This window comes from Callithrix jacchus, chromosome 6 (assembly GCF_049354715.1).
Source record: "Callithrix jacchus isolate 240 chromosome 6, calJac240_pri, whole genome shotgun sequence".
NCBI classification, from domain to species: Eukaryota; Metazoa; Chordata; class Mammalia; order Primates; family Cebidae; genus Callithrix; species Callithrix jacchus.
Window position 1 is genome coordinate 51,665,696 of NC_133507.1, and position 19,445 is coordinate 51,685,140.

At 40.2% G+C, this 19,445-nt stretch overlaps 1 protein-coding gene across 1 annotated transcript in view; it reads left to right on the forward strand.

Annotated features, from left to right (window-relative positions):
- The window catches only part of PDE11A (phosphodiesterase 11A), a 409,487-nt gene that overhangs the window by 306,019 nt on the left and 84,023 nt on the right, over positions 1–19,445 (forward strand). Inside the window, exon 13 of the mRNA XM_002749280.6 lies at positions 10,361–10,470. Within this exon, the coding sequence (XP_002749326.3) occupies positions 10,361–10,470 (110 nt within the window). The remainder of the gene's footprint in view (positions 1–10,360; positions 10,471–19,445) is intronic.

Here is a 19,445-nt window from a genome sequence, read left to right on the forward strand (position 1 = left end):
ATATAAATGACAGCATTATCATAATAATATAATAAAATCTACATGATAGAAAAAACAACTCTTTAATCTTCATGCAGATGTAACCTACAAGATGGCAAATTTTTATCTTAGAAAAGGAGTAATTTTTAAATGTTTTTGCAGAATATCAGCACCAGACACAATAAATTAACTATGGGGCTAATCAATTTGAATACTGTATTTAAATTACATTTAAGACTCTTGTCTTTTAATCATTTTAAAAGGTTTCTATTTTTATTCTCTCTGACTATGTCTCAGAGCCCCAATTAGGCACTCTATGCTTCCAGCTGACATTCCCTTTATCCACATTTATTTTATAAAAGAAAAAAGGCAAAGCTGCACATAATTAAGAACCTGGTGTGCTAATAACCAAACATACAATTGGGCAGAAGGATAATCCAATCCATTTCCTCTCACAGGAGAGTAACCTCCATAACTCACTTTAAGCGCTGCCATTCATGAGTTATGGGTCATTCCCTTTCTAGTGAAAATAAATTCTCCCGCACCATCAGCCAGAGCTGGGTATTTTTCTTAGGAGATGTAAATTGTAAAAGTGTATGAACATAATCATGTTCGACGTTACAAGGAAAGTATAACCTCCTGCTCATGGACTCGGGCTTATACCTAAATGTATGTGGTTTCGAGGCTGGGCTGCCTAGTTACAATATAGGATTTTTGATTAAAGTGAATTTATTCTTGAGATTTTTATGATGTTGGTAAACTGCTTAATCTGTCGCTTTGTGTTTTGTGATGCCAGCTGAATCCTGCAGGTCAGGGAGACCCAGCAGCAGAGCTACGGTCATTTATCACAGCCTCTATTTTCCACGGTGTATGATTTCCTAGTGGCACTTTCTGGGGACTGAAACCTGGCACCTAAGGGTGTTAAGTTGGGAACTGTAAAAAGTTTTAATTTTTCATGAGTCTCATGTTTAGTTTTGGCTCAATTATGGCTAATAAAAATTGGGGTAAGCTTTGAAGAAGCCTCAAATTCTTGAAATTCACCAACCTGGGCTCTGTGGCACTTTGAGAGATATCTGTCTTTCTAAACAATTAATGTGAACCAAGTGATCTGCTTCATTTTCTGTGGTCATAAACCATATGTTATATTATATGCAGTTCACTGGTAATTTATCATAAATAAAATATAAATTATATTTCTAAACATGGACAAAACGTGCTGTCCTTGTCCTCAAAAAAAATCATAAGACACAAATATTGTTAGGGTTGAAAGCTAAGTCCTTAAGAGTCTGACATACTTGTTCTTTTGCTTCTTTTTAAAATGCATTATATGTGCTATATACATACAGCTATGTTTATTTATTATCTTTTGAAGTAGAAACCTTAGTTTTCTCAAGTCTTATTATTTAGTTGAAAATTTCCTTGCACAATTTGTATATCTTTTTGCACATTTTTATCAAAATAAGAGAGAAGAAATATATTGAGCAAGTTTTATTTGACCACATTAGGACTTCCTGAGAATGAAATAAAGAGTATTGACAGATACCAGAGGTTTGCTTTGAAATACTCTAGCAAACAAAACAAAACAACCCACACTGCATGTGAAGAGACATGTGAAACAAACTGGCAAAACTTGGATTCCTGTTGAAGTTAGGCAATGACTGCACTGGGTTTATTATATTAATAGTATTCTATTCTTTGTATGGTTTTAGCTTCCCAAAAGAAAGAATTTTAAAATTATGCTAATAAATAGATTAAAAATTAAGTCTTAGAAGTGATTATAAATGTAATAAAATATAATAAAGTTATAAAAATTAATCCAATTTTTACATGTATGCATCCAACGTCTACACAACATATATAATTGTACTAGACTGTGTTGCCCTTCTGAGACTTACATGGACAAGCATTTGCAACCTTAATTGAGGTTAAGGGTCAACATATTCCCAAAACATGCCTAAGGTTTTATGATTTGATAGTTAAGTGCCTTCAGAAGCTTCTGGTTGGGAAAGAAAGTCATTTATATATAGACTGTAAGGTCCTTCCAACTCTGAGCTTGGTAAGGAAAGGATCATTTAAGCCTAAATCAATATTTAATTAATCCCAAATCAATATTTGGCTGCATTCATCTTGAAAAGAGAAGCAAATTAATCAAAACTACCCTGTTCCCATGGACAATTAGACAACCTACAATTGGCTTGTTGCATTATGTACTCTGGTAAGGAGCCATCTAAGCATGTCAGTCCTGGATGGTATGACCACTAAATCTAGATGCTGTAGTTTGCTCAGTAGGGATTTTTCTCCTCCATTGAAGTTTATGGTTGCATACCTGTCCTCCCCTTTTGCTTTCAACACACATTTTCTCTGATTGGAAAAGGTAATATCCTTTTCTCAAAGAAGGTATGCTGCAACATCCAATAGTATAAATTTGCTCATAAGCGCTCCTAGTAAGCAATTAAAATCTGCTTTCACTCTACAGCTTGAGACAGTCCTCTTTTTAAGATGATATGAGCAACTTGTTTGTGGCATTTACAATGAAACCTTCAAAGAGCAATTTTTTTGACTGAAATAAATTGATTTTTAATAATATACCAAACAAAGACCCCAGACAGTGACCCTGCAACACTCTATGTACCAGAAATTCAAAAATACCAGAAATTAAATGCTTCTTCTATAAATACTGCCTTTCTGCCCCAAGCTCATAAGGCCTTCAAATTCAAGCAATCTATAGATCAGCAAAGGCACAATGACACAGATTAGGGATATGCTGTGCAGATTCTTCTAGAGGAGGCACTTCCTTGAGAAACCATGTCTTTCAAAACCCTTGGGATTGTCTGAACTGTACTCTTTGCTATTCTTATCCAAAGAGTGAGAAAAATGAAGAAAGAAAGAAAGACTCTTCAAAACCTATCATGCTGGCCCGGCGCGGTGGCTCACGCCTATAATCCCAGCACTTTGGGAGGCCGAGGTGGGTGGATCACGAGGTCAAGAGATCAAGACCATCCTGGTCAACAAGGTGAAACCCTGTCTCTACTATAAATACAAAAATTATCTGGGCATGGTGGTGCGTGCCTGTAATCCCAGCTACTCGGGAGGCTGAGGCAGGAGAATTGCTTGAACCCAGAAGGCAGAGGTTGCGGTGAGCTGAGATCGTGCCATTGCACTCCAGCCTGGGTAACAACAGCGAAACTCCATCTCAAAAAAAAAAAAAAACCTATCACGCTGTCCCTCAACCTTGGCCAATCCTCCAAGGGCTCTGCTGTAGTGACTGGACATCAGAATCCATGGTGGAGCATATGGAGCCTACCATCTTCAGCTTTAGAGTGTCTACAACCATTAGGAATTTCCAGTATATCATTAGATTCCCTCTATCTTAGTTTGCCTCTGCTAGATCTCAGAATCAACAGGATGAACTCACCAGGAAATCCTGCATCATTCAATAACTCCAATAGTTGGGTTCAAAAAGAAAGGTGAGAGCAGAATTTCTGGCATCACTTTCTCAGACTGCTGAGCCAGGGCTGCACACATGGCAAGGGCATGCAGTCCATGGTGCACCTCCTCCAGAAACCAAGCAGGAGGAGCTGGACATTTCTACCAGTCCTCTCTTCCACAAAGCACAACCAATGTTATGACAGCTTCTCTTTAGAAAAGGGTGCTCTGTGGCACTGCTCTGCTGGCTCAAGGGGTAACCAGATTCCATGTGCAGCAACGGCTGGGATCTTGGCTGTCTTCTTCGCTGCTCTGTTCCTGGTGCCAGGAAATCAGTAAATAATAAATATGTATTAAATGAATGAATGGAAACTTTTCAGAATATCACTGTTTCATTTTAAGCTGGGACAGTTTGATGAAGCATGAGCTAATTCTCAAAACAAAAAATAATGTACAAATACACATACACACGTAAAATAGATATTCTTATAAACAAATATTCTTTATGGAAATTTTAGACAGAAAGGAAAAATTTTAAGCCAACTTTAACTCCACTACTGATAATATCTTGATGTACATCTTAACAGACTTTTTCTTGTACATATATTTAAACATTTTATAAAATTGGGATATTTATGAACTATTGTATCTTTCTTTTCTCCAAACCTCATTTGTAAAGCACTGTATATTATCAAGCACATCTTGATGTGGTAGAGCCATATTTTAAAATGTCCAATGGCTCTGCAATATCAACCTCTTCCTACTCAAGAATAATGTCCTTCGTGACATAAAGCCACACTAAAGGGTTCTTATAGCCCTATTATCTAACGCTGTATCATCACAGTAGGATTTAACAGCTGCACAACTGAACCCACGCCGTAACTTAGGGGCTGTGTAGCACAGTAGTAAGAACACAGACGCAGGAGCCAGGCTACCTGGGCTTTTTTCCCACCTCTCTTGTTTTATGGTCTTGTAATCTGGTGCTTCAATATCTTCATCTATAAAATGGGAAGATAAGAACAGTTATCTACCTCAACAAGTTCTTGTAAAGATTAAATCAGCTAATGAATTTGAAGTATTTAGAAAAATGCCCAGCATAAACTAAGCGCTATAAAAGTTAACTGTTCTTGACATTATCCCAGGCCTCTTCTCAAATATACCCATTGCTCAAGAAATGATAGGCAGTTAATAACGCTTTTTAAATTAGTAAATTCTCTATAGCACCATCTAGTGTTGATATTACAGGTGTTTTGAACTTTTTTGGATTCAACAGGGCCACAAAGCAACAGTGTTTTTCTCTGGCCATGATATTCCCCCATTCATTAGTATCATACAGGATCAGCATTAAAATGAGAGTACATCCTGGCTGATTCAAATTTTACCCTGGCTAATGATAGAAATTTCTGGGTAGTCTAGGAGACCCTGAGAATCAATCTTACTGGCTTGGGTCTTCTGGAGTTCTAGTTGTTATATGCTGAAGTAGCTGGATGTAGGCTTATGGCCGCATACCTCTCAACCCAATGAAGGGCTGTCATTGGAGGCCTGCTCAGAGGGCAGGCATAAGGCTTTGCTGGAGGGAGTGACATGGGAAATAGGTTAGTATGCCCTGGCTTTCTCTTTACTTAGATATGTTGTATTCACTGCGTTTATTTCTGATATGAACTGTGAGAGAATACAGGTGAGAAGATGTGTTCACATCAAAGCTCAATAAAACCCATAATGATTGGGTGAGAAGCAGAGAAGACGTATTTTATTGAAAGTAAAAGAATAAACCAGAGTCAAGAATGGGGTAAATGCATTAAAATATATTTCCTGCTGCCTCTCTGTTTTCTTTTGAAAGTATATTGTCTTCAGCAGGCAGTTGACTTTTTCTACTCAATATCCATACGTGCAGGCCTGAATGGATAGCACTGGGAGGAAGATGGATGAGGGCGGGGGAGGGGCAAAAGGACACTTAGTGGCAGGTGGGCATTTTTCAGGCCTGATGACTTCCAGAAACCGTTTTCCAGGCAGCTTTAAATCACAGTCAAGAGATAGGTGCTGCTTCAGTAACTCAGGTATCACAGTCGAGAGAGGTAAATATGTTTTGTGTGACTGTGTAGGTGCTGTACTTCAGGGATTCTTTACTCCGAGGATCTAGAGATGGGCTCCATAGTCTTTGAATACCATAAAATTATAGAACATTTTCTAGGAAGAGAGTCTATGGCCTCTGTTATATTCTTAAAAGTATCCATGATACAAATGGCTTAAGACCAAGATGCTAGATTTCTGGGCAGAGTGGGGGATGGGGACTGTGTGGAACACTTTAGCAAAATATGTTCCAGCCTATTATAAAATGGGTGAAAACTGATGGTTTTTAAATGTCTGGGGATTTTGATCTCAAATCTACTAGATGGCATTTGGCTTCACTGATTAAATTTCTAGCTAATTGCCTTATTTTAACATTATCTCTAGTGTTACTGCTCTGATTTATCAGCTAGTTCTAGTCAATAGCATTTTCATGGGCAAGATCGCTCTAAATTTTTGCACACCATCATAGCACAACAATGATTTCCAGAGCACCATAGTTAATTATTTCATAGTTGATGGACTCTTCAAGTTTTACCTAGTATTAGCAAGACCAAACCCAACATTTTGAGTTTTAAGATGATAGAGATGACAACAAAAGACATTTATCCCCCTTCTCTTTAAAAAAAAATCACCCTAAAATAACACAGAGAACAAGAAATGTACACAAATCCTGCCTTGCCTGGACTCATAACACATGAAGGCAGAAAATGAAGGGAGGATAATTCATAACTTAGCAGAGAAGAGAAACCCAAGTGTCTTCAGAGGTGAGTGTGTGGAGGAAGGGGTATCCATAAGAAAGAATGCTACCCCCAGAACCTATCGAGACTCAGGAACTAGAGGCCTCAGATACTACAAAAATGGGGTCATATGGAATGAGGGAGTGATGAAAACAGTGAGTGCCCAAGTCTCCATTTTTTGTGTAGTTGGAAAGCTACTCTTCCCCCTACCTCTGCCGTAAGCAGAGTATTTGCTGCAGAAACTAAATCCCAGAGTTGGGTACACAAGCAAAAGCAAAGTTAGGATGAGGTGCACACTTAAAATAAGAGGATTAAGTGAAAGCCTACATCCTCACAGGTGGGAAGCTACAGTTCTCTTTTCTCGGGATGCTGACACACATGTGTGCACCATTTCCAGGCAACAGATTGGAAGGTCCAGAGAAAATGAGTTTAGATGTTGACATTTGGGCATCTCCAGCAAAAGACCAGCTGGCCACACAGTCACCCCATGGTAAGACACAGTGATATGCAGGCGCCACCCACATATACCCACATACATACAGTTAGCTTTGTGATGCCTTACTCTTCAGAATGAATTGACCACCAAAGGTTACCAGACACTTGAGAGAAACCCGCAAACACAGAGAAAAAAAGGCAATATGAGGAACAGCAGAAATTTTCAGATGAATTATGATCAGTATCTTCAGAGAGACAAGAAAAGATCATGCATCCATGGGAGAAGAATAGCACACCAGGGGACAAGGAGCATCAAACAAAAATTTGCTCATAAACTAAACATATTATGATGCCTGGAAAGTAAGAGGAAAGGCCTGTATAGGAAATGGAAAAGAAGAGATAAGGAAATCAGTACAAGAATCTCAATATCCAACTAATGGGAGTTTCATTCAAATAGGGCAGAAAAAAAAAAAAAAAAAGATTAGAAAAACATTGTACTGAAGAAATTGATTTTCCAGATTAGGATTAACATATGAATTGAATGGGAAAAAAAGTCCCAAACCAAAACATATCTTTGTGAAATTGCTGAACACCAGAAATTGAGAGGTGATTCTACAAGAAAGAAAATCAAGTAACATTCAAAGTATTAGGATTGAGAATGGCATTTTTGTCAAAAGCAACTTTGGGAGCTAAAATGCAATAGAGCAGGCCTTCACAATTCTGAGTGAACATGTTTCAGCCTAGAATTGTGAGGCACGCTGAGTATGAGAATAGAATAAAGACTTTTTTCAGTCATGCAAAGCCTCAAAAACAACCAACTCCCCCAGTGTTTAAAAAAAGTAAGGCCTTTTCTCATGAAGCCCCTGCAGACGTGTTCCTGCAAAATGAGGGGGTAAATGAGGAAAAAGAAAGATGTGGGCTGCAGGAGGTGGGGGACCAGACACAGGAGGGGAAGGAGGAACCCCCTGAATGATGGCGGGGGAAGCTCTGAGGGCGGCTGGCAACAGAGAGACTCCAGACCAGACAGTGGGGTTGGGCTGCAGGAAGGCGTCCTGAGGACAGAAAGGATCTAGTGTGACGGTTTTGACCCACTTCAGAATTGTTTTGAGAAGCATTTTGCAGAGTTGTGTAGGGTGTAAGAAGACTTAGATGTTTCACGGAAATCCTAACTCCAGGAAACAAGAAAATATACATTTGTAAGGAAACAATCATTGTATACTGATTGGCTCGGCAGTGAATGATATTTATAGGATCGTAATATAGGAAAGTTCTGTGGATCACATTGGGAGTGTGAGGGGAGGGTGACCGTAAACTCACCTGCTGCCAGATGTCAGCGGTGTTCAAGGGCAGGCTCTGGTGAAAGGATGCTGGGAGCTTGCCCGCATCTGCCATGCACTAGCTGGGAGACCCTGGGCATATGACTTAGCCTCTCTGTGACTCAGTTTCTCATCTACAAACTGGGGACAGTAATAGTTTCTACCTAACAGGACCGCTATGAGAACTCCATAAGTTAAGTGGCTGTAAAGCTCTTAGAACAATGTATGGTAGGTACATGGAAAGGACAATATGAGTACTTGGTGAATAACCAAGTGCTAATAATATGTGCATGCTATATAGAAATATGGTGGGAAAACTACCAATTTAGGTAAAAAAGAAAATAGAAAGTAGTTGCCTTTGGGAATCAAGAAAGGAGAAGAATCAGGGACTACTGATTTTTAATTCTAAGTCTCAGTATAATTTGAATTTTTTAAATTACTGCAGGCAATACTTTAAGTAAAATAAAATTAGAAAAAACTAACAGCCAACTGCAGATTTTAAAGTGAAGGGCATATGTAAGCTTTTTTGTTTGTTTATTTGTTTGTTTGTTTGAGGTGGAGTCTTGCCCTGTCGCTCAGGCTGGAGTATAGCAGTGTGATCTCGGCTCACTGCAACCTCTGCCTCCCTGTTCAAGCGACTCTCCTGCCTCAGACTCCTGAGTAGCTGGGATTACAGGTGTGTGCCACCAAGCCAGACTAATTTTTGTATTTTCAGTAGAGACGGGATTTTGCTATGTTGGTCAGGCTGGTCTCGAACTCCTGACCTCAGGTGATCCACCCACCTCGGCCTCCCAAATGCTGGGATCACAGGTTTGAGCAACTATGCCCAGCCGCATACACAAGCTTTGACATGAACTATTTCATACTCCCAATTTATTGGCATTCTCATTCTCTATGCAAATGAAGTTATATGTATTTCTAAATGTAGCAGCGAACCCAAGTCTACTTTTTAAAACAAAATTGCTGCTGGGTGCAGAGGCTACCCCCTGTAATCCCAGCACTTTGGAAGGCCAATACAAGTGGATCACCTGATGTCAGGAGTTCAAGACCAGCTAATAACCTGACTAATGTGGTGAAATACTGTCTCTACTAAAAATACAAATATTATCTGGGTGTGGTGGCACGTGCCTATAATCTCAGCTACTCAGGAGGCTGAGGCAGGAGAATCACTTGAACCCAGGAGGCGGAGGTTGCAGTGAGCCAAGATTGTGCAGTTGCACTCCAGCCTGGGTGACAGAGGGAAACTCTATCTCCTAAAAAAATAAAATAAAATAAAATTGTCAACATAGGAACCTATTGTTGAGTTATTTCTGCAATAAAAACATAACTAATTTAAAAAACAAAATTTTCATTGCTTTAAGAGAAATGTCTTACAGGTGTGGGCCAGTGATTCTGGATTTTGGGGGGAAAACACATATGAAAAGTGAACAATTTGTGCCCTAACCTCCACCTTCTACTAATCTCTGATGAAGATTTTAATAAGTAATGAAATGAGAGACTTACAAATGAAAAGAGGGGAAGATATAAAGGCCTTCGATCAAGAAAATGCATAGGCCTACTTTCCCAGAGGTCCACTTCCTCTTCTAAACTAATGAAAGGGCCAGCAGGAACCCAAGAAGCATTGCTGCTCTTGGTTACATAATTATATCAACCTGCTTTTCAAAGAAATCACATCACAGCTGTGCATTTCACCAGCAAGCTACCACAAGATAAGAAAGAATTTCCAATAAGGGATACTCCACTGGATTCTCAGTCTGGGTTGACAATCCTCTGCCAAATCTGGTGTCCACGACACGTACTGCCTTATTGTCTGTATGAATTTCATCTGTCTACCAATCTAATATGAATTAAGGTATTTACAAGATAACCTCTAGGATGTCATTGTGTAACAATTTGAGTATGTTGAAGTCTCTCCTTTTAATATTAGAAAAAAGAAGGATTGTGTTTTTCTTCTGCCTGCTCTCATTTGGATGGCATCTGGTGGATGTAATGTTCAGTTTTAAATTCCCTGCTCCCTCCTATTCTCCAACATCCAGCCTCCAAACCCTATGCTCATCATTAAAATGTATAATAACAAAACAAATTTTGCCCTGGGGCTTTGCCAAACTGTCACTGTATCTGGATAATCCAGCCGTCTCTCTAAAAAGGTAACAGCATAGTCTGAACTATGTCCCGGTGTGGCAGCATGGGCTGCTGTGACAGCAAGCTAATTCATCACTGTGGGGACCTTCGGCTGTGCGACTGGCTACCCAACTTACTGTCATCTGAGGGGGTGGCAGTTAATCATCTCCTTAAATGATGTGCATATGAAAACAGGGCTGGTTGTTGCTCAGCACCTAACCTTATCCATCCTCCGTGCCCCAGTAGTGACTGTTGCCATTTTCCCCTTCTTCCCAGACTGCTGGGTTTCAAGAGATTCTGACTGAGGTGGAAATTTTAGCGGTGATTGTGGGATGCCTGTGTCATGACCTCGACCACAGGGGAACCAACAATGCCTTCCAAGCTAAGTAAGTGTTCTAACTGTTGTTATTTTAATGCATTTGCCTTTCTGTTCAGAGCCAAAGGTGATGAACGCTAAAGAGTAAAGCATTAATTTCCTGGCATCCGAGGCCAAGGCCACGCAGGCTTGGGCATGCATGTCATGGGGCCCATCCATCTTTATAATTCCCTATTCTTCGTCTAATTGCAAATTTGCCCTTCATGTCATGCTTGTTGATTTGGTCGGTCTCTGTTGACCTTAGTCAGATAACAAAGCTTGGATTTTAAAGGGCCTACTTTTTTCCTCCCAGAATATTTGCCTTTATGGCATCATAAGCCTCTTGGACTTGGTACTCTCAAGCTCTGGTTTGAGACTGTTAAAATAAAAGCAGTCTTAGGAAATTTGATGAAGCAAAATATAGTTTTCCTTTTCCATTAGAGTTCCTTCCAGGATTCTTTTGATTTTGGGTGTTGTATAAACTGCAGGGAAATAAAGTCACATTTGAGGAACATAGTTTTTGCTTCTCCCATCCCTACTCCCATATAAAGGTGGAAGAAGCAAAGGAAATGCAGGGACGTGTGGGCAACTATTTGCCATAGACAAGATGTGTATAGATAGAATCATCTGTCCCTAAGCAGGTTTTTCTGGTGAAGATAGCTGTTACTTGGTGGCTCATACTACGGCCAAGGCCACAGAACTTAAGGGTGCTAGAAATAAAACCAAAACCCAGGTCTCCTGAATGGTATATCGAGGGTCTACCTTTAATGTTCCTTTCACTATCCGCCTGCAAACAAAAGATACAGGCTTTCAGAAGCTGGAGAGAAAAGTTTTGGGGTGGAGAAGGTAGAGAAGGCTTCGACGAAGAGGTAATATTAACTTCAGATGACTGATCTCACAGCCTCCAGAAAAAGTCAACCTCTGTTATCTGACACTTCCACAGCCTGCTCTGTGTCAACAGGTTCTTTTTAGCTCACCATTCCTCCCCCATCTGCAAACATCTACCCACTGTGACTTTGTAAGTCTTGGACTCTTGTATTTACTCCTGATCTAGCAGATGAATTTCAGTTTTGTGCCCTGTCCAATCTGTCTGTACCCTATAGCTCATCACTTCATTGCTTTCTTCTCAATATTCTGTCATTTCTTGACCAAGTCTCTGTGACATCCACTCTGCAGAAACTCAGTCCTGGTTCAATCTAACAATTCAGTCTCTTGCTACTCTGCCTAGACTTGTAAAAGGTTTAGGAGAAAATGTTACAGTTGTGAGAGTTACAGACATACCAAATATATGTTCCTCCCACTCGGCTGGATGCTAGAGCTCCCTGCCAGTTTTTCTGTGTCTCTAGCCAGCCCAATTCCCCATTGCTCTTAGCAGTCTCATATACCAAACTTCTGTCTTCCAAAACCACCTTCTGCTCCCCCGCCTCCCCCGTACCACTCAGCAGATCACCTTGCCTCCTGCTTCATGGAGAAAATTGAGGCCATCAATCGAGAACTCTCTCAATTTCCTCCCCTGACACCTACAAACTTATCTATCCATCCCCATCCTTCCCTCCTTTCCTCCTGTCTGGGTAAGAGGACTGTCCTTCCCCCGTCCGAGGCTAATCCCTCCACCCCTGCCGTGGGCCCTTCCTTGCTTCTCCTTGGGGACCTTATGCCATCAATCTTCCTCTCCTTGCTGTATCTACCGTCCCTGTCTGCCGGCTCTCTGCATCCTATTAATAGAAACAATTCCGCATCTTGGAAAAGGCCTATCCTAATCACCACCTCACTCTCCAGCTTCGGTTCTATTTCCCTCTTTCATTCCCAGTCAAACTTCATGGAAAGCTGTCTGGGTTCACTTCCTTCCCTTCCCCTAACCCCTGTCCTCCCACATAGCTTCCATTTCCACCTCACTGGAGAAACCACCCTCAGGAATGAGACCCGTGGCCCCCTTTTCTCAAAACTGTTGGACCTTTTTTTTGTCTTTTCATATTCCTTCTTGCCATGAGATATACTTTGTCGCTCACTCCTTCCTGAAACTCTCTTCCTTTGTCTCACAGAGGGTTTCCAGCCACCTGTACAGCCTTGCTTCACCATTGGCTTGAGGCTTCTGTCTCCCTGCCCCATCCTTGACTAGTGATGCCCTCCCACTTCCTCTCTCGCTCTCCACGATCCTTCAGGGAGGGCCACCAGCCATCTGCTGATGGGCTCGGAATATGTTTCTTCAAACCATAATTCTCACCTTATCTCCAGGCACTTAGCACTTATTCCACTGTTTGAGGGACACCTCCTTTTTGAAGTCCTACAGTCCCCTCAACCTCAGTCTTTCCCTTCATGTGTGTCCCTCTTTATTGTAATCTCCACCCCAATGAATGGCCCCACCAGGAATGTGCCAGTCACCCAGCCTACCCTGCAGCACCCCTCAAAACTGGCACCTCCTCTGCTTGCTTACAGCAAGGACTGCTTCTTTGCATGACTCCCGGTTTGCTACAACGAACAGCATGACTCTCCTCCCTAGGCTGCTTGGCATGCCAGAATAAGCTTTACAATTCACAAAGCTGACCAGGATACTCCCCTGATTAAAAGCCATCCATACCTCCTGTGGCTTTTAGAATAGTGTTCCAGTTCCTTTCGGGCCCTTTTCATTCAGACTCCTGCCCATTTTCCTGGCCCAGTGCCCACTCACTCCAGCTTCATGCGTCTACATTGCAGACATAGGGACTCCATGAGGCACTGGTGGGGTCCTGCTCAGTCACATTTCTCTGCTGCCTAATGTGTTGTTCCCCTGCCTGACATATGCTTCTCTCCTTCTTTCCCCAAAACTCCTCAGAAAGCATCACACCTCCAGGTTTCTATCCACCCTAATGTCCCCATGATCAATTTCCTGTGCCCACATACTGCCCTGGCTATGCCTTTTCCAAAGTGTGCATCTCATTCCATTTTAATTGCTGACTTGCAGATACGTCTCCCCTTCTTCTTTGGCACATGCAACAGTGGGTGAACTGTGCCTGGAGCATAATAAACAATAAATGTTTGGTGAATGAACAAAAGAATGTTAACTGCATGAATGGATGAGATATTTTAACTACAGCACTTCAATGAGATTCCCTCATTTCTTCAACAGATGCATCCTCTTATAAAACATTGTTTTTAACTTTTAGTTTAGGTTTGGGGGTACGTGTGAAGGTTTGTTACATAGGCAAACACATGTCATGGGGGTTTGTTAAGTACATATTATTTAATCATGCAGGTATTAAGCCCAGAACCTGATAGTTATCTTTTCCACTCCTCTTCCCTCCTTCCACCCTCCTGCCTCAAATAGACCCCAGTGTCTATTGTCTCCTTCTTTGTGTTCATAAGTTCTCAACATTCAGCTCCCACTTGTAAGTGAGAATATGTGGCATTTGGTTTTCTGTACCTGCATTACTTTGCTAAGGATAATAGCCTCCAGTTCTATTCACGTTCCCACAAAAGATACTACCTCATTCTTTTTTGTGGCTGCATAGTATTCCATGGTGTATATATGTGACATTTTCCTTATCCAATTGTGAATAATGCTACAATGAAACATTGTTTTATACTTTGTCTTGATGCTGCATTAAAGAGCTGGAGCGCACTGAAGTGCACATTGTGTATGCTTTCATTGTAGGATCTCATTGCTCCTTGTTTGGAGTTCTTGTGTCTACACTGCATTATTTTTTTAGAATTCCTCTCTCTCCCAGGCCAATGGTATCATTATCTGCGTATCTCCCTCTAGCATGCTCTCTCCAGCCCCGTACCACTCTACCACTTATGCAGAAAGATGGGATATTAGAATTGTGTTGAATTGTGTTGTAAAACAAAAGTGAGAGCCTTGTGGGTCCTTTCAAGAGTAAAGTGCACAATACTCAGATACCAATGGCCCCTCCCCAGAGAGAGAGCTAGTGGATGGCACTGACAGAGGCTGCTCTTCTTGCTAGTTGATCCCTCAGCTATTGGGACCAAGAATGCTTACCAAATCAAAGCTGGACCAATCAGATTTTTATCTCACAGGAATTTGAAGTTGGATTACCATGATATTAAGTCAGTTAGTTGCAGGGATCCAAGCTGCAGGCTCATGTAGATTTGGGAGCTGAGACTGCCATTTGGGGAAAGCTATGATGATCGTGTACAAAATGGATGAAAGAAACAAGAAAACTAGTCTACAAAGAGGAGAGAAGAGTGGAGCTGATATTCAGAGAGAAGCAGACTGGAGATACTGTGTAACATGAGAGAAACACAGAGAAAAGTCAGACTTGATCCCTGGCTCCCTCCATCCCTATTCCTATTTCTAGGACACCCAGCCATGATTGTGATGACTGGGCTTCTCCAGAGTTCCTGGTATCATTCAATCAGCCTACCTTTTAGCGAAGCTAGTTGTACTCCATTTCTGTTCTTTGCAACTCACACTTTCTGAGACAATCAGAAGAATTGCAGTTTATTCAGTTTATTTATTGTTTACTGTGTCTTAAGCCCTTACCACCATCAACTCTGTGGAGTTGATATGTTTGTCTCCATTTTACAGGAGGAACTGAGCTTCCTGTAAGTAAGGTAAGTAAACTTACCCAAATCCATTCATGTGGTAGAGTGGAGCCTGGACCAGGGACGTCTGTTTTCAGAAGCCGTTCTTTAATCACTGTATCACACTCTGGTCCTTGACTTTGTGACACCTATTTTGAGTTGTTGAGCTTCCAATTTATTGGCTGCCTTGTCAGATATATGAGCTCTTGAACAAAAATATATTTTGACATCCAACAGTTCAAAGACATTAAGTCATAAAAATTATAAAACCAAACTAAAGTTTACTAGTCATATTTTTCAGTACCTCAATTTAAAAAAAAAAACAAAAACTGAGGGCCCCAAATCTCAGGTTGCTTATATAAGACTGAATAGCATTGACACATAAGAGGCAGGTATTGAGTCATTGGTACTAGATTTCAGAGAATTTTTTTGCATCCTCACATCACATGATCCAATCTGCCTATTCCAAGATAGTATGATGCATTTTCTCAAGAAAATTAACCTTGTACACAGTTTACCAGTTCATGGGATGTTGAGAGCACTGCACCTACCTTATGGAGTCTCTTTTGGACTTAGGACACTTAATGCCACCATTACCCAACCTCCATCGACATTTCCTTTGACAGTGAATGCTGAAGGAAGCTTTTGAGCATCATGGTCAAGAAACTACCTTTCTATTGATTAGAATGAGATTTATTCAGTGAGTGTGCCATTGTTTAGAGAATCCCTTGCAAGGAACCTATGTTCTTTTCTTGCTTTTTATTTTCCAGTAAGTGAGTACCTTCTATATTTAAGACACTATGTTAGGCATTGTGGGAGAAATTAAGAGATATAGCAAACATCCCTTCTCTTAAAACGCTCCCAGTCTAATTCTAGTCTTTCAAATGATTTGAAAATGGGATTTAAATGCACCAATTATTATGTGGCAAAGTATGTGCTACCTTTTCTTTCCGTATATAAGGCTATAAAAAAACAGGAGACATTTAGCAAGGGACAAATTACTATATAAAATGCAAAATGCCTCTACAATAAAAAGTGTGACTTTCGTTAGAGCACGATTTGATTTATTCTCTTAGCCTTTCTGATAAGTGAACCTTTGCATTTTCATATTTTGTTCTTAATTTTTAAGTATTGGAGTGCGTGCAATGAATGATCAATAAGTAGAGAGGGCAGCAGTACCACAGTGCTTTGAAATTGCTCTGTTCACACCTCTCCCATGTTTTCTCCAGGGACAGCGTTCCCCACTCATCCTTCTCTCTATTACAGCTGCCCCTGATGATTAAATATCAGCACCAAGCAGCTTTGTAGTATATTCTCCTAGGAGACTTCTTCTATTCATTTCTAGCATAATCTCTTATACTCATTTCTTGGGAATGAAAACCCATCTTGTCGCTTTCAGCCAGGTCCCAGAAGTGAAATACTGGGGCACATTAATCTGCCATGACAGCCTAATCCCATTCCTCACCACCTCCCAACAATTCTCAATTTCCTAATTACCTTTCATAGTTTTCTTTCTTAAAGTTTCCTTTAAGTCAATGGCTGCACACTGCCATTGCATCTCTTTTTCAAAGAATATGCATATCTAGGGAAGCTATGAAGGTACATTTACATTTGCACACATTTTTGGTGCCTGTGCAAAGTGCTGAATGCCTGAAGGGAAATTTTCCCTTTGACTTTTCTTTTGAACAAGTTTCTCCTCATTGAGCTGCCTATCCAAAGTGAAAAACTTTAGTATTTTAGGATGACCTAATCAATAACACACATCATAAATACATATATAAAGATATTTGTACTTAAGGAATGTGGATTCTCTTCCTCTCTCCGTACACCCTACATATATAATTGTATTTTCACAACTACAGGATGTGTGCCCCAAAGATACTTTTGTGATGGATATACTTAGCGCAGACAATTAAACTGAGGCGTGCTGTTAAAGTCCATTTTTTCCATATGTGATCGATCTCAGAGGTTTTTTTGCATATTTTATGTGAGAAAGTAGAAGCATACCTTTATATGTACAAGTATATTATGTGAGAGACATGACCTCTTTATACATGGTTTTATGATCGGCTGGGCATGGTGGCTGACGCCTGTAATCCCAGCACTTTGGCAGGCCAACGTGGGCAGATCACAAGGTCAGGAGTTCAAGATAAACCTGGCCAACATGGTGAAACCCCATCTCTACTAAAGATACAAAAAATTATCTGGGTATGGTGGCACGCACCTGTAATCCCAGCTACTTGGGAGGCTGAGGCAGGAGAATCACTTGAACCTCGGAGGCAGAGGTTGCAGTGAGCCAAGGTCGCACCACTGCACTCCAGCCTGGGCAACAGCGGGAGACTCTGTCTCAAAAAAAAAAAAAAAAAAGGTTTTTTGATCAATTAATAGTAATAATGCTGCATATTATGTCCCCCCGCCAGACACAAAATCACAATACATTTTCACATATTGCCACCTATGGAAAATTCTTACCATAAGTAAACAGATTCGCTTTTTAAAGCCAGCATTTTCCAAACTTATTTGGACATGGAACCCTTTTTACTTCTTCCTTTAATGCTATTTACCATTCAGAAGAGCTAGTATTCTGTAGAATACTTTCCATAAAGCTTATCTGCACAAACACATGCGTGCGCATGCACATGCATGCACACACACACATATATATATATATACACATTGCCACTTATATTAAAGCTGTAGACTTGGTTCTTGGTGGTCCTAGGAAGTCCCCTGTTGTGTAACAGCAGATATAGGCAGCATTCCTAGTGGGCCTTGGCCTGAGACAAAAGGCAGTGAGGGGTTTGGCAGTCTAGAAAATCTGCCAGGGACCAAATCTAGTAGTATAAATAAGGGATCCACTTGGAAATGGAAGTATTCTTGCTTAGATAATTTTAGTTTAAAAAAAAAACCCACAAAGTTGAGTTAGTACCATGCTCCATTCTCTGAGGTCTATGAAGGCATCTTGCTTGCAGAAAAGTGAGAATTGTTAGTGCAAAGTTGATCAGAGAAAAATCCCTGACACAATTATAGGGGGCTGTGAGCTTCCTGAAGATTAGAACATGTCCCTTTGTATTCCACATGCGTGGGGCCTGACATAGTAATAGTTATCAATGCTTATTGGTTGAATGAATGATGGATGAATGAATGACTTATAATATCTCCCCACATTTTCATGACATTAGACTGGTTCAGTTGCAGACTCTACCTATTTTCTGTGATTGAATCAGTATTGTGTGAAGGTGGGAAGAATGTAAGGTGGAATTACAGAAGGGAACAAAGAGGGAATCCGACAAGGAACTGCTCAAACCATAGACAGTAGCTGCCTTTGCACAAATACTGTGAGATAGAATACACCAGATCGGAGGCATATGGATATGGGGGAGAGGCTCCCTCCTATGCACAGAAAGTAGCCGTGCATCAGAAGCCGTGATGTATTTGTTAAAAGGTGTCATCATCGTCCCCATCCCCACTCACTTAAAGGAGAAAACATCTCCTTATTCACTGAAACAAAGATACAGAGTGACTTCTGATCATCTAGCTGATGTAACTTTTGGAGAATCTGTTAACCCAACATGAATAAAGGAAGAAATAACATTTGTATCTTGACTAGATACAAAACATTCACACAGTAAGTGAGGTGCATGTGAGCATTGCTGATTCGCAGAAATGATCACAGGAATCTAAGCCTGTGGTTAGTAGTGATACTAATAGAATTCTGAATTAAATTTTGAAATTTTCTTTCACTGATAACAACCAGCTTGGTAAAAATGGAGAATCAAATATCAAATGTAGGTGATAACTATAATTATCATTTTCATTATGTAATAAGAAGCTTAAAAACTTGGATTCAAATCTAGAACTGATAAAAGCTAGCTGTGTGACCTTGGGAAAGTTATTTAACTTCTCTGAGCCCTGTTTTCCTCATGTGTAAATGAGAAAATAATACTTATATCTTGGTCATTGTCAGGACTAAATGCTATAATGTGTTCAGTTGTTAATATATAGACTAGTGCATGGCAGATACTTACTAATGGTTGCTTTTATTAATAATAGTATTAGTATTATAAAATACGCTAACACCACTATTATCAACCTCCCAACTTGAACTGTAGTCTCTCGACATAGTAGCTACTGTAAACTTATTAGACAAGAAACCAATATTTTTTAAAGCACTTACTCCATGCCAGGCACTAGAATGTGATATGCACACAAAGCATCACAAAATTTCAACAGCTAAGAAAAAGGCATATAGTATACATTTTGAAACATGTATCTTCATAGAAATGAGCTCTATGTAAGACAAATAGTAACTAACATTAAATGTTAATTTATCACTGATTACTAAGATTTGCCTAGCAAATTTTCACTTATTAAATGATATAAATTAAGGCAAGATTTAAAGAAATAACACATACATGTTTAAAATCTAATACCCTCCTTACTAAGCACTTTACTAAGAATAATAATTCCTATATTTTATATTAT